Here is a 17,658-nt window from a genome sequence, read left to right as displayed (position 1 = left end):
GCCACCGTGCCCGGCCAACACTAGCTAATTTTTTTAAAAATTCGTTGGTAGAGACAGGGTCTCCCTATGTTGCCCAGGCTGGGCTCAAGTGATCCTCCCACCTTAGCCCCCCAAAGTGCTAGAACTAACGGGGGGAGCCGTGTCCAGCCCTTAATGTGTTGAGCTGCACATGGCAACTGTATTGGACAGTGCAGTTCTAGAGAGTTCTGGGGACATAGTTCCTGGGGAGGATGGCAGTAGGATGTGCTAACTTATGGTGGGCGTGGCTGTCAGGATCCCAGCTGGAAGTCGATATGGGCACTCAGCCCCAGCACTCAGAGGTGACAGAAGTGCCTCTGACTGGTGCTCTCCCATCTGCCTCCGGCCCCAGGTCCAGTGGCTCCTGGACAACTATGAGACGGCTGAGGGCGTGAGTCTGCCACGGAGTACCCTCTACTGCCACTACCTGCTGCACTGCCAGGAGCAGAAGCTGGAGCCCGTCAACGCCGCCTCCTTCGGCAAGCTCATCCGCTCCGTCTTCATGGGCCTGCGAACCCGCCGTCTGGGCACCAGGTAGGGCCGTCCATCTACTCGCAGCAGCCCCTGGGGAATTGGCGGGCACACCAAGGCCCACCCCCAACTCCAAGTCATCTCGGCAGTCCAGTCCAGCCCAGCCCCACCGGCCTCCACGAGGCTCACTCCCACCCCAGGCCTTTGCAGTGGCGGTGCCTTCCACCTCGTGTTTCTCACCCCTCCTTACTCACACGTCCCCTGACTGCCTCAACTGAAACCGCAGCCTCCTCCCTCTCCCCCGCCCGACACCCCAAACCCTGCTTTATTTTTCTCTTTAGCATTGAGCACCCTCACACGTGCCTTTTTTTTTTTTTTTTTTTTTTTTGTCTTTTGGAGACAGAGTCTCACTCTGTGGCCCAGGCTGGAGTGCAGTGGCTCAGTCTCAGCTCACTGCAACCTCTGCCTCACAGGTTCAAGCCATTCTCATGCCTCAGCCTCTTGAGTACCTTGGGATTACAAGCATGCGCCACCATGCCCAGCTAATTTTTAAAAAATATTTTTAGTAGAGACAAGGTTTTGCTATGTTGGCCAGGCTGGTCTTGAACTCCTGTCCTCAAGTGATCTTGGCCTCCCAAAGTGCTAGGATTATAGGCATGAGCCACCATGCCCAGCCTACACATGCCTTTTATGTGACTTATTTCAGTTGTTCTGGTCCGTCTGCAATGCTTGTACCTTGATGACGCGGGGTTGCACCTAGTCAGTGCTTGCTTCCTCAGGGCCTGTGAGTCAGTGAATTCATGCGGGAAGGAACAAGAAGCCATCCCATGAACCTACCCCTCTGTTCCTCTCCTTTGCAACCCCCATGGCTCACCCCCCTCACGTCTCGGTTCCTGTTCCCAGCTTCAGCGTCACCTCATTCAGCAATTCAGCCATTCATTTATGTATAATCTTGGGCAAAGTACTGGATCTCTCCCAACACCCACAGCCCCTGTGCCTCCTCAGTGCAGCACCCCCGGCTCTGCAGGGCAGGCGTCTCTCCATCTGTTCCCCTAATAGAGAGGAGATGGGTGTGCTGTGAGGCGCTCCATGGCCGGCCAGCCGGCAGACCCCCAGCCCAGCCCTTCCCCTCCACCTCCCTCCCAGGGGCAACTCCAAGTACCACTACTACGGCCTGCGCATCAAGGCCAGCTCACCCCTGTTGCGACTGATGGAGGACCAGCAGCACATGGCCATGCGGGGCCAGCCCTTCTCGCAGAAGCAGAGGTAGGAGAGCAGGACCGGACCCGGGGCAGGGCAGGCGGGGAAGGGCATACAGGCCGGCCCCCAGCAGCCAGCCCGCCTGCCCATTCTACTCCAGGCTCAAGCCCATCCAGAAGATGGAAGGCATGACCAACGGCGTGGCGGTGGGGCAGCAGCCGAGCACGGGGCTGTCGGACATCAGCGCCCAGGTGCAGCAGTACCAGCAGTTTCTGGGTGAGAGCTCCCTGGCCTGTGCTTCCCCAGCCACCGCCACCCGGCCCCGTACAGATGGCTCCCAAAGCCGGATGGCGGCAGGCAGCCTCTGAGCTGGGGAGGGCTTGGTGGAGATGCCTGAGGACCAGCAGGGGGTGGGGGAGACATCACAGTCTCCGTCCACAGTGACAGTTCTGTCCCCAGAATCCTTCTTCAGGTAGATTCTCATTTCTTTCAATGCAAAGTATTTTTCTGGGGTTCTGAGCTTCCCAGTGAATCCCCTTTATGCTACATGAGATTTTCTTTATTTTTGTGTTTGTTTATTGATGTTTTTGAGACAGATTCTCTGTCACCCAGGCTGGAGTGCACTGACACCATCCTGGCTCACTGCCACGTCCGCCTTCTGGGTTCAAGTGATTCTCCTGCCTCAGCCTCCTGAGTAGCTGGAACTACAGGCATGAGCCACCATGCCTGGCTAATTTTAGTATTTTTAGTAGAGATGGGGTTTCACCCTGTTGGCCAGGCTGGTCTTGAACTCCTGACCTGAAGTGATCCTCCTGCCTTGGCCTCCCAAAGTTCTGGGATTACAGGTGTGAGCCACCATGCCCAGCCTACATGAGATTTCAAATCCCACCCAGTTGGACATGGTTACTTGTTGGAGATACGATGGCAGGTCCTCTTACCTCGTGAGTCCTATGAGGCCCACTCACTTTCCGGTCGAGCCATCCCACAGCCATGGTGTCCACGGGGCTAGAACCACTCACTTGCCAAGAAGGCAGGCATGTACCCAGTGTTTCTAAAAGTAAACTTAAAAAAAGGCCGGGTGCAGTGGTTCATGTCTGTAATCACAGCACTTTGGGAGGCTGAGGCTAGAGGAAATGCTTGAGGTCAAGGGTTCGAGACCAGCCTAGTCAACATGGTGAATCCCCATCTCTACTAAAAATACCAAAATTAGCCCAGCATGGTGGCGGGTGCCTGTAATCCCAACTACTCAGGAGGCTGAAGCAGAATTGCTTGAACCCGGGAGGCGGAGGTTGCAATGAGCCAAGATCGCACCATTGTACTCCAGCCTGGGCAACAGAGTGAGTGAGACTCTGTCTCAGGAAAATAAAAAAGGCCGGATGCGGTGGCTCATGTATATAATCCCAGTACTTTGGGAGGCCGAGGTGGGAGGAATTGCTTGAGTCCAGGAGTTGGAGACCAGCCTGGGCAACATAGCAGGACCCCATCTCTTAAAAAAAAAAAAAAGACAAAGTAAACAACAATCCATGAAAACAGGGCCAAAGGATGCTAAGTAAACAAGCAAACCCTTGGAACCCATAGTCCAGCCACACACCCTCGATCCTGAGCACATGGGAGCTCATTTCCTCACCTGCCATGGAGGCCAGGACATCCCATTTGTCCTGTCCGTGCCTGGGGACATAGGGGAGGATGGGGAACTTCTGGCAGAGTCGAGGGGCATCCCCAGGGCGACTGTCCATGGCTAGCCCCAACCTGGGGTGCTCAGGCTCAGGGCAGCGTCCTGTGGTCCTGACTGTGCCCTGGGGGCCTACCCATTCCCTTGCCAGGTGGGTGCTGTGTTGCAGCCGGGACTCAGAGGCCCACGTCCTGAGGGCTGGTGCGGTGCTGCCACTCAGCAAACAGGCGGGGCTGGCACAAGACCCTCCTGTCCTCTCTGCCAGAGGAGTGTGGGCCCTCAAGTCCTCCCCATCCTGGGCCCAGGCCAGGCGCTCGCCCCCACCGAGCCTTGTCTCTCACTGGCACTTGGGGGACCCCAGTCTGATGAGAAAGGGACAACTCTGGGACCCCAGGGTGGGCAGGCACGGGGGATGAAGGGCCTCGTGGTTCCCCCCCGGCCCCGCAGATGCCTCTCGGAGCCTCCCTGACTTCACAGAGCTCGACCTCCAGGGCAAGGTGCTGCCTGAGGGCGTCGGGCCCGGCGACATCAAAACCTTCCAGGTCCTGTACCGGGAACACTGTGAGGTAGGGCAGCCAGGTGGGCAGGCAAGCGAATGGGGACGCAGCCATGGGCATGGGAGGGTCATGCTGCCCCCCAGCCTCCCTGAGCATCTGCCTCTGCCACAGGCCATTGTCGACGTCATGGTGAACCTGCAGTTCACCCTGGTGGAGACGCTGTGGAAGACCTTCTGGAGGTACAACCTCAGCCAGCCCAGCGAGGCGCCGCCGCTGGCCGTGTGAGTACTGCCCGGCAGCGGGGGAGGAGGGTGGGACCTCAGGTGATGTTGACACCCAGGATTGGGGCGCCTGCTTGTCCCCTGCAGTTTATGGGGTACACATGCCCTTGGCTGTGTGGAGTGTGTGTGTATAGCCACCCGGCACTCAGAGTCGGGGGTGGCGTGCCTGACCAAGCCCAGGCATGGGGCAGGGCACCATCTCCTCACTGGAGTGGCAGGTTCTGGAATTTGTTTGACCCCTGTATGCAGGGTAGGGTGTAGGATCCCGTCCCACCCCCCGGGCCTGTGCCAGCCGGACCCTGGGGATCCTCGGGAGGCAGGGGGCGCTTACCTGACCCTGGGCTGGGGGTGGGGGTCTGATGCTGGGGGCAGGGCCACAGAGTGCCCCAGTGACCCTGGGTTGGGGACAAGCTATACCTGTGCCTTTCTGGCACTTGGGACAGGACCATAGAGTGCCCCAGTGACCCTGGGTGGGAGTAAGGGGGTACCTGTGTCTTCTGGCACTGGAGACAGGACCACAGAGTGCCCCAGTGATCCTGGAGTGGGGGTAAGGGGGTACCTGTGCCTTCTGACACTGGGGGAGAACCACAGAGTACCCCAGTGACCCTGGGTCAGGGACAGGGGGTACCTGTTCCCTTCTGACAATGGGGGCAGGACCATAGAGTGCCCCAGTGACCCGGGGTGGGGTGGGTGCCCGCAGGCATGACGAGGCCGAGAAGCGACTGCCCAAAGCCATCCTGGTGCTGCTCTCCAAGTTCGAGCCCGTGCTCCAATGGACCAAGCACTGTGACAACGTGCTGTACCAGGGCCTGGTGGAAATCCTCATCCCCGACGTGCTGCGGCCCATCCCCAGTGAGTGCTTGGCCTGCTCGGCACCCCCTGCCCCACATACCCCCGCCCTGCCCTGACCGGCCCCCACCACCGCCCACAGGTGCCTTGACCCAAGCGATCCGGAACTTTGCCAAGAGCCTGGAGAGCTGGCTCACCCACGCCATGGTCAATATCCCCGAGGAGATGCTGCGGGTGAAGGTGAGGGTGTGGGGGGGTCCCTTTCTCTTGTCTCTGGGGCTTAGGCCCCCCCCGTCTCCTCTGCTCCCCAGGGGTGGTAAGATTTGTCCCCATGCCTGTTCCAGGGATGATGCCTGTGAGGGAAGGGGAGACCTTCTCCGCCTCGGGGAGCACCCTGGGCAATGTCTTTATAAACCAGTGTCCTCAGGCACCCACTTCTGAAATGCAACCCCTTTGTGGTGTTACTGTACTCAACACAGCATCTTTCAAAAATAAAAACCAACTGCAAACATACAGTGGTTCCCTTTAGACAGCCTTGCTAGAAAGTGCTTCATGTGTGGCCGGGCGCGGTGGCTCACGCCTGTAATCCCAGCACTTTGGGAGGCCGAGGCAGGCGGATCACGAGGTCAGGAGATCGAGACCATCCTGGCTAACACGGTGAAACCCTGTCTCTACTAAAAATACCAAAAAAAAAATTAGCCGGATGTGGCGGCATGCGCCTGTAGTCAGAGCTGCTGGGGAGGCTGAGGCAACAGAATGGCATGAACCCAGGAGGCCAAGATCGCACCACTGCACTCCAGCCTGGGCGACAGAGCGAGACTCTGTCAAAAAAAAAAAAAAAAGAAAGTGCTTCAGGTGTGCAGAGACAGATAAAACTTTTTAAGAAAGGCAACAACATCTATAAGGAAACATAATACTTGCCTTTTTCATCAAAAGATGCGCATTTACTAACTACTTAGATGTGAGGAATTTGATGGGATGTGGTTGGGGAAAAAAAAAACCCACCGCTGGGCACAGGGCAGGGACTGGGGCCTGTGGAGACAGTAGATGCCAGATCCAGGAACAACCCTTCAGAACCAGCAAGACTCATATATTCATGTATTCACACAACCTCCTTCTCAGTACACAGCAGTGAACAAGAGGGACAAAACCCCTGTCCTCTCCCAGAGTGGAGATTCCAGGGTATGAAAGAAAATGAGGCCGGGCGCAGTGGCTCATGCCTGTAATCCCAGCACTTTGGGAGGCTGAGGCGGGCGGATCGCTTGAGGTCAGGAGTTTAAGACTAGCCTGGCCAACATGGTGAAACCCTGTCTACTAAAAATACAAAAATTAGCCTGACGTGGTGGTGTGCGCCTATGATCACAGCTACTCAGGAGGTTGAGGCACGAGAATCGCTTGACCCCAGGAGGTGGAGGTTGCAGTGAGCCGAGATCACGCCCCTGCACTCCAGCCTGGGCTGCAGAGTGAGATTCAGTGTCAAAAAAAAGAAAGAAAGAAATCAAAGCAGGATTTGCCCTTTCTGCGCAGTGCCCTCCATATTTTCTATTGTGTACTCTTTCGTTAAAAAAAAAAAAAGCCTTTCCTGGCACGGTGGCTCACTTCCAGCACTTCGGGAGGCAAAGACAGGAGGATCTCTTGAAGCTAGAAGTTTGTGACTAGTCTGGGCGACATGGCGAGACCCTGTCTCAACTGTTATTTTAAAAAATAAAAATACATTTTAAAAAATACTGTGCCCTGGTCAGAATACAATTAATTGAATTTTGGGGGGCGCTTACGGCTTACGAGTGGACACCCAAAGTTTGAAGGTCGCGATCCTTCTGTATCCCAACAAAAGTAGCGAGGCACATCCCTCCTTTTTTTTTTTTTTTTTTTTTTTTTGAGACAGAGTCTCGCTCTGTGGCCCAGGCTGGAGTGCAGTGGCGGGATCTCGGCTCACCGCAAGCTCCGCCTCCCGGGTTTACGCCATTCTCCTGCCTCAGCCTCCCCAGTAGCTGGGACTACAGGCGCCCGCCACCTCGCCCAGCTAGTTTTTTGTATTTTTTAGTAGAGACGGGGTTTCACCGTGTTAGCCAGGATGGTCTCGATCTCCTGACCTCGTGATCCGCCCGTCTCGGCCTCCCAAAGTGCTGGGATTACAGGCTTGAGCCACCGCGCCCGGCCACATCCCTCCTTTTTTAGGAAAAAGGAAACAGGCTGAAGGAGGTTGCCTCGGGGTGGGGCCAGAGCTGGCGGGCTGGGGTTCCTCGAAAGCAGCAAGCCCCCCAATCCCTGCACGCAGGTGGCCGCGGCCGGCGCCTTCGCGCAGACACTGCGGCGCTACACGTCGCTCAACCACCTGGCGCAGGCGGCGCGCGCTGTGCTGCAGAACACCGCGCAGATCAACCAGATGCTGAGCGACCTCAACCGCGTGGACTTCGCCAACGTGCAGGTGAGTGCGGGGCGGGGCGGGCGAATGAGGGGCAGCCCAGGGGGGCGGGCCAGGCCGGGGTGATGGCGGCTGAGCCCTGGGCGCCCGCCCATCCGGTGTGCCCCAGGAGCAGGCCTCGTGGGTGTGCCGTTGCGAGGACCGCGTGGTGCAGCGGCTGGAGCAGGACTTCAAGGTGACGCTGCAGCAGCAGAACTCGCTGGAGCAGTGGGCGGCCTGGCTGGATGGCGTGGTGAGCCAGGTGCTCAAGCCCTACCAGGGCAGCGCCGGCTTCCCCAAGGCCGCCAAGCTCTTCCTTCTCAAGTGGTCCTTCTACAGGTGCGCGCGCGGCGGGATCGGGCCCGGGCTGCACCAGGGAAGGCCCTGGGCCCCTGGGGGACTCAGTTGCTCTTCTACGACGACCCGAGCCTGCAGGCTGGGTGGGCGGGCTGGGGCCCTGGGCTCTGTACCATGCGCGCCCGGGGGAAGGCTGTGCTGGGGTCCAGCCTGAGTCGCTGGGCTGGCGCGAGGCCCGGGCACGTCGCAGCGGGGAGGGGTCGAGGGGTTGGGCCGGACGGGGCCTGACGGTCTCCTCTCCGTCGCCATACCCAGCTCCATGGTGATCCGGGACCTGACCCTGCGCAGCGCCGCCAGCTTCGGCTCCTTCCACCTCATCCGGCTGCTCTACGACGAGTACATGTACTACCTGATCGAGCACCGCGTAGCCCAGGCCAAGGGCGAGACCCCCATCGCCGTCATGGGCGAGGTGCGCGCAGCGGGCCACTGGGGGCGCGGGCAGGGCGCCAGGCGGCGGGACCCTCACCCATTTTCTTCTCCTTCCTCCAGTTCGCCAATCTGGCCACCTCCCTGAACCCCCTGGACCCCGACAAAGGTAGGCGAGGCGTTTTCCCACCCAGGGCGCGGGTCCCGGGGGTGGCGGACAACGGAGGGGCTGGGAAGGAGGAGGAACCCGGGGCGTTGCCACCCCGCCCCGAGCCTGACTTGGTCCCTGTGGTCCCTGTGTCCCAGATGAGGAGGAGGAAGAGGAGGAGGAGAGCGAGGACGAGCTGCCGCAGGACATCTCACTGGCGGCTGGCGGCGAGTCACCTGCACTGGGCCCAGAGACCCTGGAGCCGCCGGCCAAGCTGGCGCGGACTGACGCGCGCGGCCTCTTCGTGCAGGCACTGCCCTCCAGCTAAGCCCTTGGCCTCCCCGCCCCACCCGCCCCCGCCACCCCTTCACGCCAGGGTCCCTCACAGCTTCTGTGGCTTCGTGGTCACCGCTCCAGCCTCAGCCAGGGCAGGGAGGGGGCCTCCGAGACAGGAAAGGCCGGGGCCCTCCTACCCTATGGGGCCGGCACAATCAGTGGGCTGGGCGGAGCCGCAGCTGCAAACTCTGACACAAAAGACGTGCCTTAAGGAACCCGCCGCGTGCCCAGGTGCCCCGTGGGGCATCCAGCTCGGCCCCTTGGCCGCCCCCCTCCCAGGCCGCAGCATCTTCACCCCAGCCCCGTCCTCCCACCACCCCAGGGGGCAGGCAGGCAGGCCCCCTCCCGTGCGGAACTGTTAACTTATTCAGCTCGCTGGCTTTGCACAGCCTGTCCTGGGCCCAGCCCTGAGCCCCGGGCCGGCGCAGGTGGGCGTCACCTGGAGACTCCCCACTGTCAGCAGCAGCCCCGGGACCCCCTACCCCCAGCAACCCCACTGCTTCCCCTTCTTGGTATTAAGTGCAATTAAAGCCGTGGGTGTCGCATCTTCTCCGCTGGGCCCTCTCTCGCCCCCAAGCCCGAGAAGGGGGCACTGCCCGGCCCGGCTGTGGGGAGGGCGGCAGGGGGCACGGCCTCCAGCTTCCAAAGAGCAGCGGGCCGCGGGGCCGGGGAGTGCCCACAGACCCCAGCCCCCGCGCCCCCCCCTCCGCCGCTGGTTTGTAACGGAACCTTTTCTGTGCCCCTATCTTCCCGGAGACTGTGCTGCTCCTCCGTGCCGTGCGACCCCCACCCCCTGACTATTGTGCGATTCGTGAGCGCCGCCCGAGCGGAGCTGGTAACTTGTTGGGTTTTTTTCCAACCATCATGGCCTTATCTGTTCCAGTTTTCTCAGTGTTTTCAGCCTGTGAGATAGATGTTTATGGCAAGAAAAAGAAAAAAAAAAATGGAAATCTGACCTATTGTATAAAAATCACTATTTTGTGTGCTCCGCGTGCTACAGCTTTTGGGGCGGCCCTGCCCAGTCCCCGTGCCCACGGGGCTCCCTCTCCCGGCGGTGAAAGTGTCCACACGTGTGGTAGTCTAGTGTGCCGAGCTGTTTTCTATCTTTTTGTAGTCTTTCTTAAAACAATAAATTCCGCTGTGATATTTGCCTACTGCTGACTCGCCGGGCCTTGGTGGGGGCCTTGGGGCGGGGGCTCCAGCTGGGCCCCGAGCTGCAGTAACGGGACCTCAATGAGGTTCAGAAATTAAAACATTTATTACATGAAGAAGAACGGAGTGGAGATGGCCAGGAGGTTGCCAGCCTGGGTGGGGAGGCTGGGGACGGGCAGGGCAGGGGGAACAGGGTCCATTCGACCTCCCGGAGGGCAACGTCCACAGCTGTAGCCGAAGAAAGGGGCAAATGCACAAGGGACCAGGCCCATGCCCAGCTCGGAGTGAAGGCAGGGCGCTCAGGCTGGTGGGGCAAGGGGCGCCCTCTCTCTGCCCCTTCCCAACTTAAATAGGCATAAATAAAAAGCGTCCAGACCCTCGGGCCACCAGGGGCTGCCCTGCCCAGCCCGGTTCCGCAGCCTAACACTAGTGCCGGTCATCAGTCGGTGGGCCAGCCGGCCAGGAAGAGGCCACCCCGGGAAGGCAGCCGGTCCCAGGCCGCGGAGGTAGTTGGAGTCAGTGTCCGGGGCGGCCCGGCCCTCACAGCACGATCCACGTGTATCGCTCGCTGTCTGCCAGAACCTTCAGGGAGCACCCTACAGGGACAGGTGGGGACAAAGCATGGAGCCCCTCCCTGCCCAGCCCTGCAGCCGCACTCCCCACCTGACTTCCTTCTGGCCCAGAAGGTTCCAGAAGGCAAGAACCCTGCTGAGTTGCCCTCCGCCTCTAGCCTGCAGCTACCCAATAAACGTCTGTAGTGTGAACTCTGTAGTGTGAACGAGTGACGGGCCAGACTTGGCGGGAGGCTCCCAGGCCCCACACCTTCAGGGCTGCTGAGCTAGGCCTGGCCTGGGCGGCCCTCTCCTTACCAGCCTTCCCACCCATTTCATCAGCACTCAGGAATCAGCGCCTGGGTGAAGACAAGTGACCCTGGGGACCCTGACCATCATGGGGTCACCGAGCCCCACCTTTGTGGAGCGCCTCGTTGGTCATCCTGTTGACGTAGCGGCCGCTGCTCTCGGGCACCAGCCACTTCATGACCATGTCCACGCAGCTCTTGCGGTAGGAGCTCCAGACACTGCCACTGCAGGGCCAGGGGGTGAGTGGCTCTCATCGCCTCAGCCGCCCCTGACCCTGCCCCCCAGCCCTGCCTCACCTGGTCTGCCCTTTGACCTCAGTCAGGTCGCCTACACTGACTGTCTCGAAGATGCCTGTGTTGAGGTCCCATGCCACCTTGAGGCTGGTGTGATAGGTCTTTGGTCTGCAGTGGAGAGGGCCACAGGACAAACGCTGGGACAGCCGGGCTCCTGAACCAGGCCCCACACTACCCTGAGGGGCTTTTGTCTTTGGAGAAGCTACGGAGGGGCCCAGCCAGAGTGTGGCACAGGGAGCGACTTCTCACATCCCCACACCCCCACCCTGAAGTGTCTGCCAGTGGCCCCCCTAGTGGACAGGGAGGGCAGGGTCCCCGCGCTCACCGGAGCTGACCCTCCTCAGTGGGGGACGGGAAGGCCAGGAGCAGCAGGCCAATGTTGATGAGGACCTGGTTGGTTTCCGGGCAGACCTGGGGTTGGGGATGGACGATGCCAGCTGCTGAGGGCAACTCCAGAGTACAGGGAGCCCTGGGCCCACCCTGCCCACCCTGGGCCCACCTCTAGAATGACAATGTCATAGTCGCTGAAAGAACAGAACTGGTGGCCCCAGGTAGCGTCGTGGCGGATGACCTCATTGATGACATATTCGAAGTCCAGTGTGAGCTGCTCCACTGTCAGGTACTGGCCCTGCGGGCGAGTGGGCAGGCGCAGAGGACGGTGCCAACTGCCCCCCAGCAGCTTCCCGGGACTGCCCTCGGCCCGCCCACGCCCGCACCCACCTGGACAGCAGTCCGCTCCCGCATGGGTCGCAAGTTGCGGCCACGAAGATCGGTCACCACGAAGGGCAGGGAGATCTTGTCGTCCTCGAACTCTGGGGAGGCAGTAAGTGGGGGTGGGGTGGAGGGAGGCCAGGGGCCCCATCTGGGTTGGCTTCCCCATCCCAGGCCCTGCCACATGCCTGCCCCCCACTCACCATCCTCTGGCTCCGTCCCCTCTCCGGACTCCAGCACATAGTACAGCTTGGTGTAGTTGATGTAGCCAGGCTCCGGGGCAGGCGCCTCCGAGGCAGGGGGGCTGTCCCGGGGTGCTGCCTCCCCACACAGGGCTAAGGGCTCAGAGTGCGCACGGCAGCGGCTGCCAGAGGGTCCTGGGCACAGGGCAGGCCGGGCTTCCTCAGGGGCCCCGCCCTTGGCCTCTTTGGCCCGGCGGAAGATGTCAGCCACAAACTCCTTGGCTTTGGCAATGGCGGGCGAGGGCTCAGGAGACCCAGAGGAACGGGCTGGGGCCGCCTCAGGGCAGAAGCTGGGGAGGGCAGGGAGCAGCTCTGGGCTCTGGGGCTCGGGGGGGCTGGCAGGCGCCGGGGGGCAGGTGCTGTGGTCATACAGGATTTGGCAGAAACTCCTGTCACCTGGAAGAAGAGATGGGTGTGAAGAAGTGTCAGTCTGGGGTGCTCCCAGCCTCGCTCAGTGTCCTCAGGGGTTTTCAGAAACCCACCTTGAGGAGACACTTCTAGACCTGGCTATGCTGAGATCAGTCTGAAACACCCAGAAGGGGAAAGACCTTTCCGCGCATGCACACCACGCACGCATGCGTGCAGACGTTCGTTCAAACCCCTTTCTTAAGCTGTCTACTGAGTGCCCCACGCTGAGGACACAGGAGTGAACTAGACAGACAGAGCCCTGCCCTGGGGGAGCCGACACTCTACAGTGTAGAGCGTTCACTCCAGTAGCATCCGGCCTCCTAACGTCTGCCACTCTGTCGAGGGACATCTTGTGACTTTCACTGGCATTTCTCTGACATGGAGTCTTGCTGTCTCCCAGGCTGGAGTACATTGGCACAATCTTGGCTCACCGCAACCTCCGCCTCCTGGGTTCAAGCAATTCTCCTGCCTCAGCCTCCTGAGTAGCTGGAATTAGAAGCATGTGCCATCATGCCCAGCTAATTCTTGTATTTTTAGTAGAGATGGGGTTTCACCATGTTGGCCATACTGGTCTTGAACTCCCTGACCTCATGTGATCCGCCTGCCCTGGCCTCCCAAAGTGCTGGGATTACAGGCGTAAGCCACTGTGCCTGGCCTAAAACGTCTTTTTAATTTATATTAAGTGGTTCCAGTTATAGATTCCTTGTGTTTCACCCACATGTGCACACATCTCTGACACATGCTCCACGGATGCCAACGCAGGGGCCTTCACTGGTGCTCCACAGATGCCCCCAACCTCCCGACTCCTCCTAACTCACTCCCCAATCCCCAGGGAGGGTTCTTCAGGTGGCCCCCCGCTCCCCGTCAGCAGCCTTGGGACACAGGGACCCAGCGAGACCCTGCCAGAGGAAAAGACCCGGGCACAGGGCAGCTGGGTCAGTCACAGTCACAATTCTGTTGCCAAATGGCCCCGGGGCCCCCTCCCTCCCGCTGCTGCCAGCCGGTGGCATGATCCAGCCTCCTGACATTTGTCACTGTCAAGGGACATCTTGTGATTTTCACTGGCATCTTTCCGACATCAAACATATAAGGCAAGTGCCTGCCCACTAACCACGCCCCGAAATGTCACATTAGCAGTTCTCTTCTTAAGAGAAAGGGGGGCTTCCCCATCCAGCTAGCCACCTGTGGCTATTTCAGCTTAACACAACTACAATTAAATCCATCACAGGCCAGGCGCGGTGGCTCACGCCTGCCATCCCAGCACTTTGGGAGGCCAAGATGAGTGGATCACTTGAGGTCAGGAGTTTTGAGACCAGCCTGATCAACATGGTGAAATCCCGTCTCTACTAAAAACACAAAAATTAGCTGGGTGTGATGGCGCAAGCCTGTAGTCCCAGCTTCTCAGGAGGCTGAGAGAGGAGAATTGCTTGAGCCTGGGAGGTGGAGGTTGCAGTGAGCCGAGATCGCGCCACTGGACTCCAGTGGGAAAAAAAAAAGTATCACAAGCTCAGTTCCTCAGTCACACGAGCCACATTCCAAGTGGCTCCTGGAGGCAGCCATGGTGGACAAAGCAGATCATGGGACATCTCAGCCACTGGCAAGATCCCGTGGGCAGGGCCGTGGCGGGCGTGGCCACGTTTGGACCCCAGCATTCCCACGAGCAGGCTGTGTGACCTGGGGAAGGAGGCTCCCACCTCTCTATGCCTGGGGCCCCTTGTCTGTGTGGTGGGGTAGGGAGAGGACCCGCTTCACGCGTTGCCATGAGACCGCAGGGCCCACCTGCCGAGTGGACAGAGACGGCGCAGGCCACCAGGGAGTAGCTGGTGTTGAGCAGCACCACCTGGTCCTTCTTGAGCTGGAAGGCGGGCTGGAAGGTGGGGAAGGGGTAGACCACCTGGTACTTGGTGTGCAGCATGAAGCCGTGCCGCAGGCACTGCGCGTTCGGGTCTCCTGCAGCAACACACACCACAGCGGCTCACTCTCGGTCCGAGGCAGGGGGACGGGGGGGCAGGGGGCCCTCGCCCCCTCGGCCCCCTCACCTGGGTGGGCCCGGCTGGCATCCTGGCAAGCGGCACAGCGGCCCGGCGGCGGTACCGCCACGGTGCTGACGTAGATGTCACGGTGGTTCTCGTCGCTCATCATCATCATGTTCATGAGCATTCCGTTGGCCGAGCGGGTGCTGGGGGGCCAGCACACCCTCAGCTGCCTGGGCGGCGCCTGGGGGCCCCCACTGCACACCCCCTGCCCCAACCAGCCATGGCTTCCCCCAGGAGCCGGGTCTCACTTGAAGCCAAAGACGATGACCTTAGAGGCGTCACTGGGCCACTCGCATACAGTCAGGTACAGGTCGCTGTAGATCTCCTCATCCTGGAAGAGCCGAACCTGCCGGACCTGCAAGGCACGTTCAGGGTCAGCACCGGGTCAGGGAACCTGCGGGGGTCCCCCGAAGCTGTACGATGCAGTCCCTCATCAGGGCTGGGGCTGAGCAGGTAGGAGCACCCCAACAGCCCACACCACACCCCTCCACCTTGCCTGAGGACAGCCTGAGGAGGCTCCTTTCACCAGTGGGGGAGACGGGGGAGACCAGGCCAGGGTGGATGCAGCTGATGGGAACAATGTCCCGGAGGAGACTGTGCCAGACACTGGTTCCAAGCCCAGCCCACCCTGAAGCCCACTCAGCTCTCTGAGTTCACATGTATGCTGAGGTAACAGTACCCACCTCCTGCGGGGGTTCCAGGAGTCAAGGGTCAAGGCTAAAGCCAGGGTGGCTTAGTCCTAATAAAGCTAACTGGCCTGAGCCAACATGTTCTATCGCTTCATCGAGTGTATTGCATCAAACGGAATTGCCACTATTTACCCCATTTTGAAACATAAAAATGGTAATTTCATTTTCTTTTTTGAGACAGAGTCTCGCTCTGTAGGCTGGAGTGCAGTGGCTCGATCTCAGCTCACTGCAACCTCTGCCTCCCGGGTTCTAAGCGATTCTCCTGCCTCAGCCTCCAGAGTAGCTTGGATTACAGACATGCACCACCAATGCCCAGCTAATTTTGCATTTTTAATAGAGATGGGATTTCACCATGTTGGCCAGGCTGGTCTTGAACTCCTGACCTCAGGTGATCCACTCACCTCGGCCTCCCCAAGTGTTGGGATTACAGGCATGAGCCACTGCGCCCAGCCTTCGTTTTGTTTTGTTTTGTTTTGTTTTAGAGACAGGGCCTTACTCTGTTGCCCAGGCTGGAGTGCAATGGTGTGATCATGGCTCACTACAGCCTCAAACTCCTGGGCTCAAGTGATCCTCCTGCCTCAACCTCCAGAGGAGCTGATTATAGGCACATGCCAATATGCCCAGCTAATTTTTTTTATTTTTAGTAGAGATGGGGTTTTGCCCTGTTGCCCAGCCTGGTCTTGAACTCCTGGGATCAAGTAATCCTCCCACCTTGGCCTCCCAAAGTACTGGGAGTACAGGCGTGAGTTACCACGTCAGGCCCTGGTAATTTCATATGGTTGGATCTAACACATGGAATATCGACGATGACCCCGTGAGTACATGATCATTTTACATCCAGGGAACCTGAGGCTCAGAGGGTGCTGCGACCTGCTAAGCCACACCATCTGAAGGGCCAGCCTGGTGCTGAAGCCTCCCTACCAGCTTGAGCTTGCTGTGGACGTTGAACTCCCACCAGTACAGATGGTAGATGTAGAAGGAGAAGTCGTCATCCCCACTGCTGCTGGTATAGGAGAGGACGTAGCGGCCGCATTTGGAAAAGCCCAGGAAGATATGTCTGTGGGGGTGGAGGGGGCACAGCGGCCAGGTCAGGGCGAGCCCACCACCCCCGCCCAGCTGCCCCCTTTGCCTGGGCCCAGCCTCACCCTGCATAGAGAAAGTCCTCATCCACGATGTTCTTGAGGGACACGCAGACCCGGGGAGGCAGCTTCCGGAAGAGGCGAGGGGAGAGCTGTCCGCTGATCTGGGGAAGGGGTGGTCAGGGCACTTCAGGCACCATCTGCAGCCCCCAGCCCCCTCACCCACAGCAGAGAGGCAGGGCAGCTCTCACCGGGTCCAGCCCGGCCCAGCCCACCATAATGGTCAAAAGGAGACCAAGCTCTGGAAGGTGGGAACAACTGAGGCAGATGGGGACAGTAAAGCCAGGTGGACCTCACTTGAGCCTTGATCTCCACCAGGGACCCACGCCACCTTCCCAGTTTCACACCTCTTCAGCCTCAGGTCCCTCTTGACTGAGCCCAGCATCACTGCCCCCAAGAGAGCTCCCCAATCACCATGTCCCACGCTGGGCCACCTGCTTCCCTCCCTGAAGGCTGTCCCTAAGCTGTGGGTATTCATCCTACTAAGGAGGCTGAGACAGGGTCCTGACATGCACCCATCTGTCCCCAACCCACCAGCCTTCAAACGAGGGGGCTTCTCCTCCCCGGACCAGCTCTGGCCTCTGCTGGGGACCAGTCAAGGCAGATAGAAGGGTTAGCTTAACCAACGACCCAACTCCCCCTTCCCAATTAACTACTGCCTTCCAGTGGAATCCCTCATCCCCAAAACTTCACCACGGAAGGATATGTGGGGACTGACAGGCACAAGCCAGGCACAGGGACATCAGAGCAGCCTCACTCTTGCTACCCAGGCTGACTGGGGAGACACAGCTCTGCCTTCAAGACATTCCAATCTGATGGGACGAGTCCTGTCTGGGAAGCTCCCTGTCTGATGGGAGACAAGCCCTGTCCACAAGGAGGTCTCAGTCTGATGGAGGAAACAGCCCGGCCAGCCAGGCCCAGGCCGACAGGGGAGACACAATCCCTGCCCAGGGAGCTTCCAAGCTAAGGGCGGAACCACAGCCAAGCCCAGGGAGCTCCCAGGCTAAGGGCGGAGACTGTCCCAGCCCAGGGAGCTCCCAGTCAAAAGGGGGAGACACAGTACTGTCCTTACAAAGCTATCAGCCTCACGGAGAAGGCGCAGTCCCCGTCCACAGAGACACAGCCTTGCCCCAGTTACTGCCCACCTGCAAAAGATCCACATTTCTGCCCTCCAGAGCTCCCAAACTGATGGGGGAGAGAGACATCATCCCCCAGCTCTGGGAATTTCCAGTCTGATGGAGGAGACAGAGCCTGCTTCGGTAACTTTCACTCTGCGGGGGAAGACTCAGCCCTATCCAAGGAGCTCCCACACTTTCAATGGGGAGGCCCACCCAGGTACAGGAACTCCCAGCTCATGTGTGGTCGAGGCTCGGGCAGGGAGAGGAACATCAGGCGGTGGAAGCCCAAAGCCAGCGGCAGGGGCTCTGCAAAGGGGGCGGGAAGGTTCCATTACGGAGGGGCCATGGGAGCAGGGCTTTGAAAAATGGATCTGAACCTGGATCGCCCCCTTCCTCCTGATACTCCCTGCGGCCTCGGAGGAGGGGTCGCCTCCCTCTGAGCCCCCTCCTTGGGGCCCCGCCCCCAACCCC

At 59.7% G+C, this 17,658-nt stretch overlaps 3 protein-coding genes across 3 annotated transcripts in view; 2 read left to right on the top strand and 1 right to left on the bottom strand.

Annotated features, from left to right (window-relative positions):
• RFX1 (regulatory factor X, 1 (influences HLA class II expression)) overlaps positions 1-9,693 on the top strand; it is a 33,263-nt gene extending 23,570 nt beyond the window's left edge. Inside the window, exons 9-20 of the mRNA XM_011953397.1 lie at positions 371-552; positions 1,636-1,755; positions 1,850-1,965; positions 3,809-3,927; positions 4,030-4,139; positions 4,840-4,991; positions 5,071-5,168; positions 7,207-7,356; positions 7,463-7,671; positions 7,945-8,098; positions 8,179-8,224; positions 8,362-9,693. Of these exons, the coding sequence (XP_011808787.1) occupies positions 371-552; positions 1,636-1,755; positions 1,850-1,965; positions 3,809-3,927; positions 4,030-4,139; positions 4,840-4,991; positions 5,071-5,168; positions 7,207-7,356; positions 7,463-7,671; positions 7,945-8,098; positions 8,179-8,224; positions 8,362-8,531 (1,626 nt within the window). The 3' untranslated portion in view covers positions 8,532-9,693. The remainder of the gene's footprint in view (positions 1-370; positions 553-1,635; positions 1,756-1,849; positions 1,966-3,808; positions 3,928-4,029; positions 4,140-4,839; positions 4,992-5,070; positions 5,169-7,206; positions 7,357-7,462; positions 7,672-7,944; positions 8,099-8,178; positions 8,225-8,361) is intronic.
• An 80-nt stretch (positions 9,694-9,773) lies between these two features.
• On the bottom strand, positions 9,774-17,495 carry DCAF15 (DDB1 and CUL4 associated factor 15). Its single transcript, XM_011953196.1, has 13 exons — positions 17,215-17,495; positions 16,076-16,173; positions 15,852-15,987; positions 14,490-14,596; positions 14,245-14,384; positions 13,985-14,155; positions 11,759-12,193; positions 11,565-11,656; positions 11,344-11,472; positions 11,170-11,255; positions 10,848-10,952; positions 10,660-10,775; positions 9,774-10,287 (listed from the first exon to the last, which is right to left on the bottom strand). Exons 1-13 carry the CDS (start codon positions 17,275-17,277, stop codon positions 10,232-10,234), a joined length of 1,734 nt encoding a protein of 577 aa, XP_011808586.1. The 5' UTR covers positions 17,278-17,495; the 3' UTR covers positions 9,774-10,231.
• The window catches only part of PODNL1 (podocan-like 1), a 31,885-nt gene continuing 31,357 nt past the window's right edge, over positions 17,131-17,658 (top strand). The window contains exon 1 of the mRNA XM_011953198.1: positions 17,131-17,404. Coding sequence (XP_011808588.1) covers positions 17,387-17,404 — 18 coding nt within the window. The 5' untranslated portion in view covers positions 17,131-17,386. The remainder of the gene's footprint in view (positions 17,405-17,658) is intronic.

Source organism: Colobus angolensis, unplaced genomic scaffold (genome assembly GCF_000951035.1).
Source record: "Colobus angolensis palliatus isolate OR3802 unplaced genomic scaffold, Cang.pa_1.0 Scaffold36, whole genome shotgun sequence".
Lineage (NCBI taxonomy): Eukaryota > Metazoa > Chordata > Mammalia > Primates > Cercopithecidae > Colobus > Colobus angolensis.
This window is presented reverse-complemented; position numbering and strand designations above follow the sequence as displayed.

Coding starts and splice junctions, on each gene's coding strand:
- DCAF15 (XM_011953196.1), bottom strand. CDS start 17,277: ATGATGTCTCTCTCCCCCATCAGTTTGGGAGCTCTGGAGGGCAGAAAT. Junction 12,194..13,984: donor CGTCTCTGTCCACTCGGCAG/GTGGGCCCTGCG, acceptor CTCTTCTTCCAG/GTGACAGGAGTTTCTGCCAA. Junction 10,953..11,169: donor ACTGAGGAGGGTCAGCTCCG/GTGAGCGCGGGG, acceptor TCTCCACTGCAG/ACCAAAGACCTATCACACCA.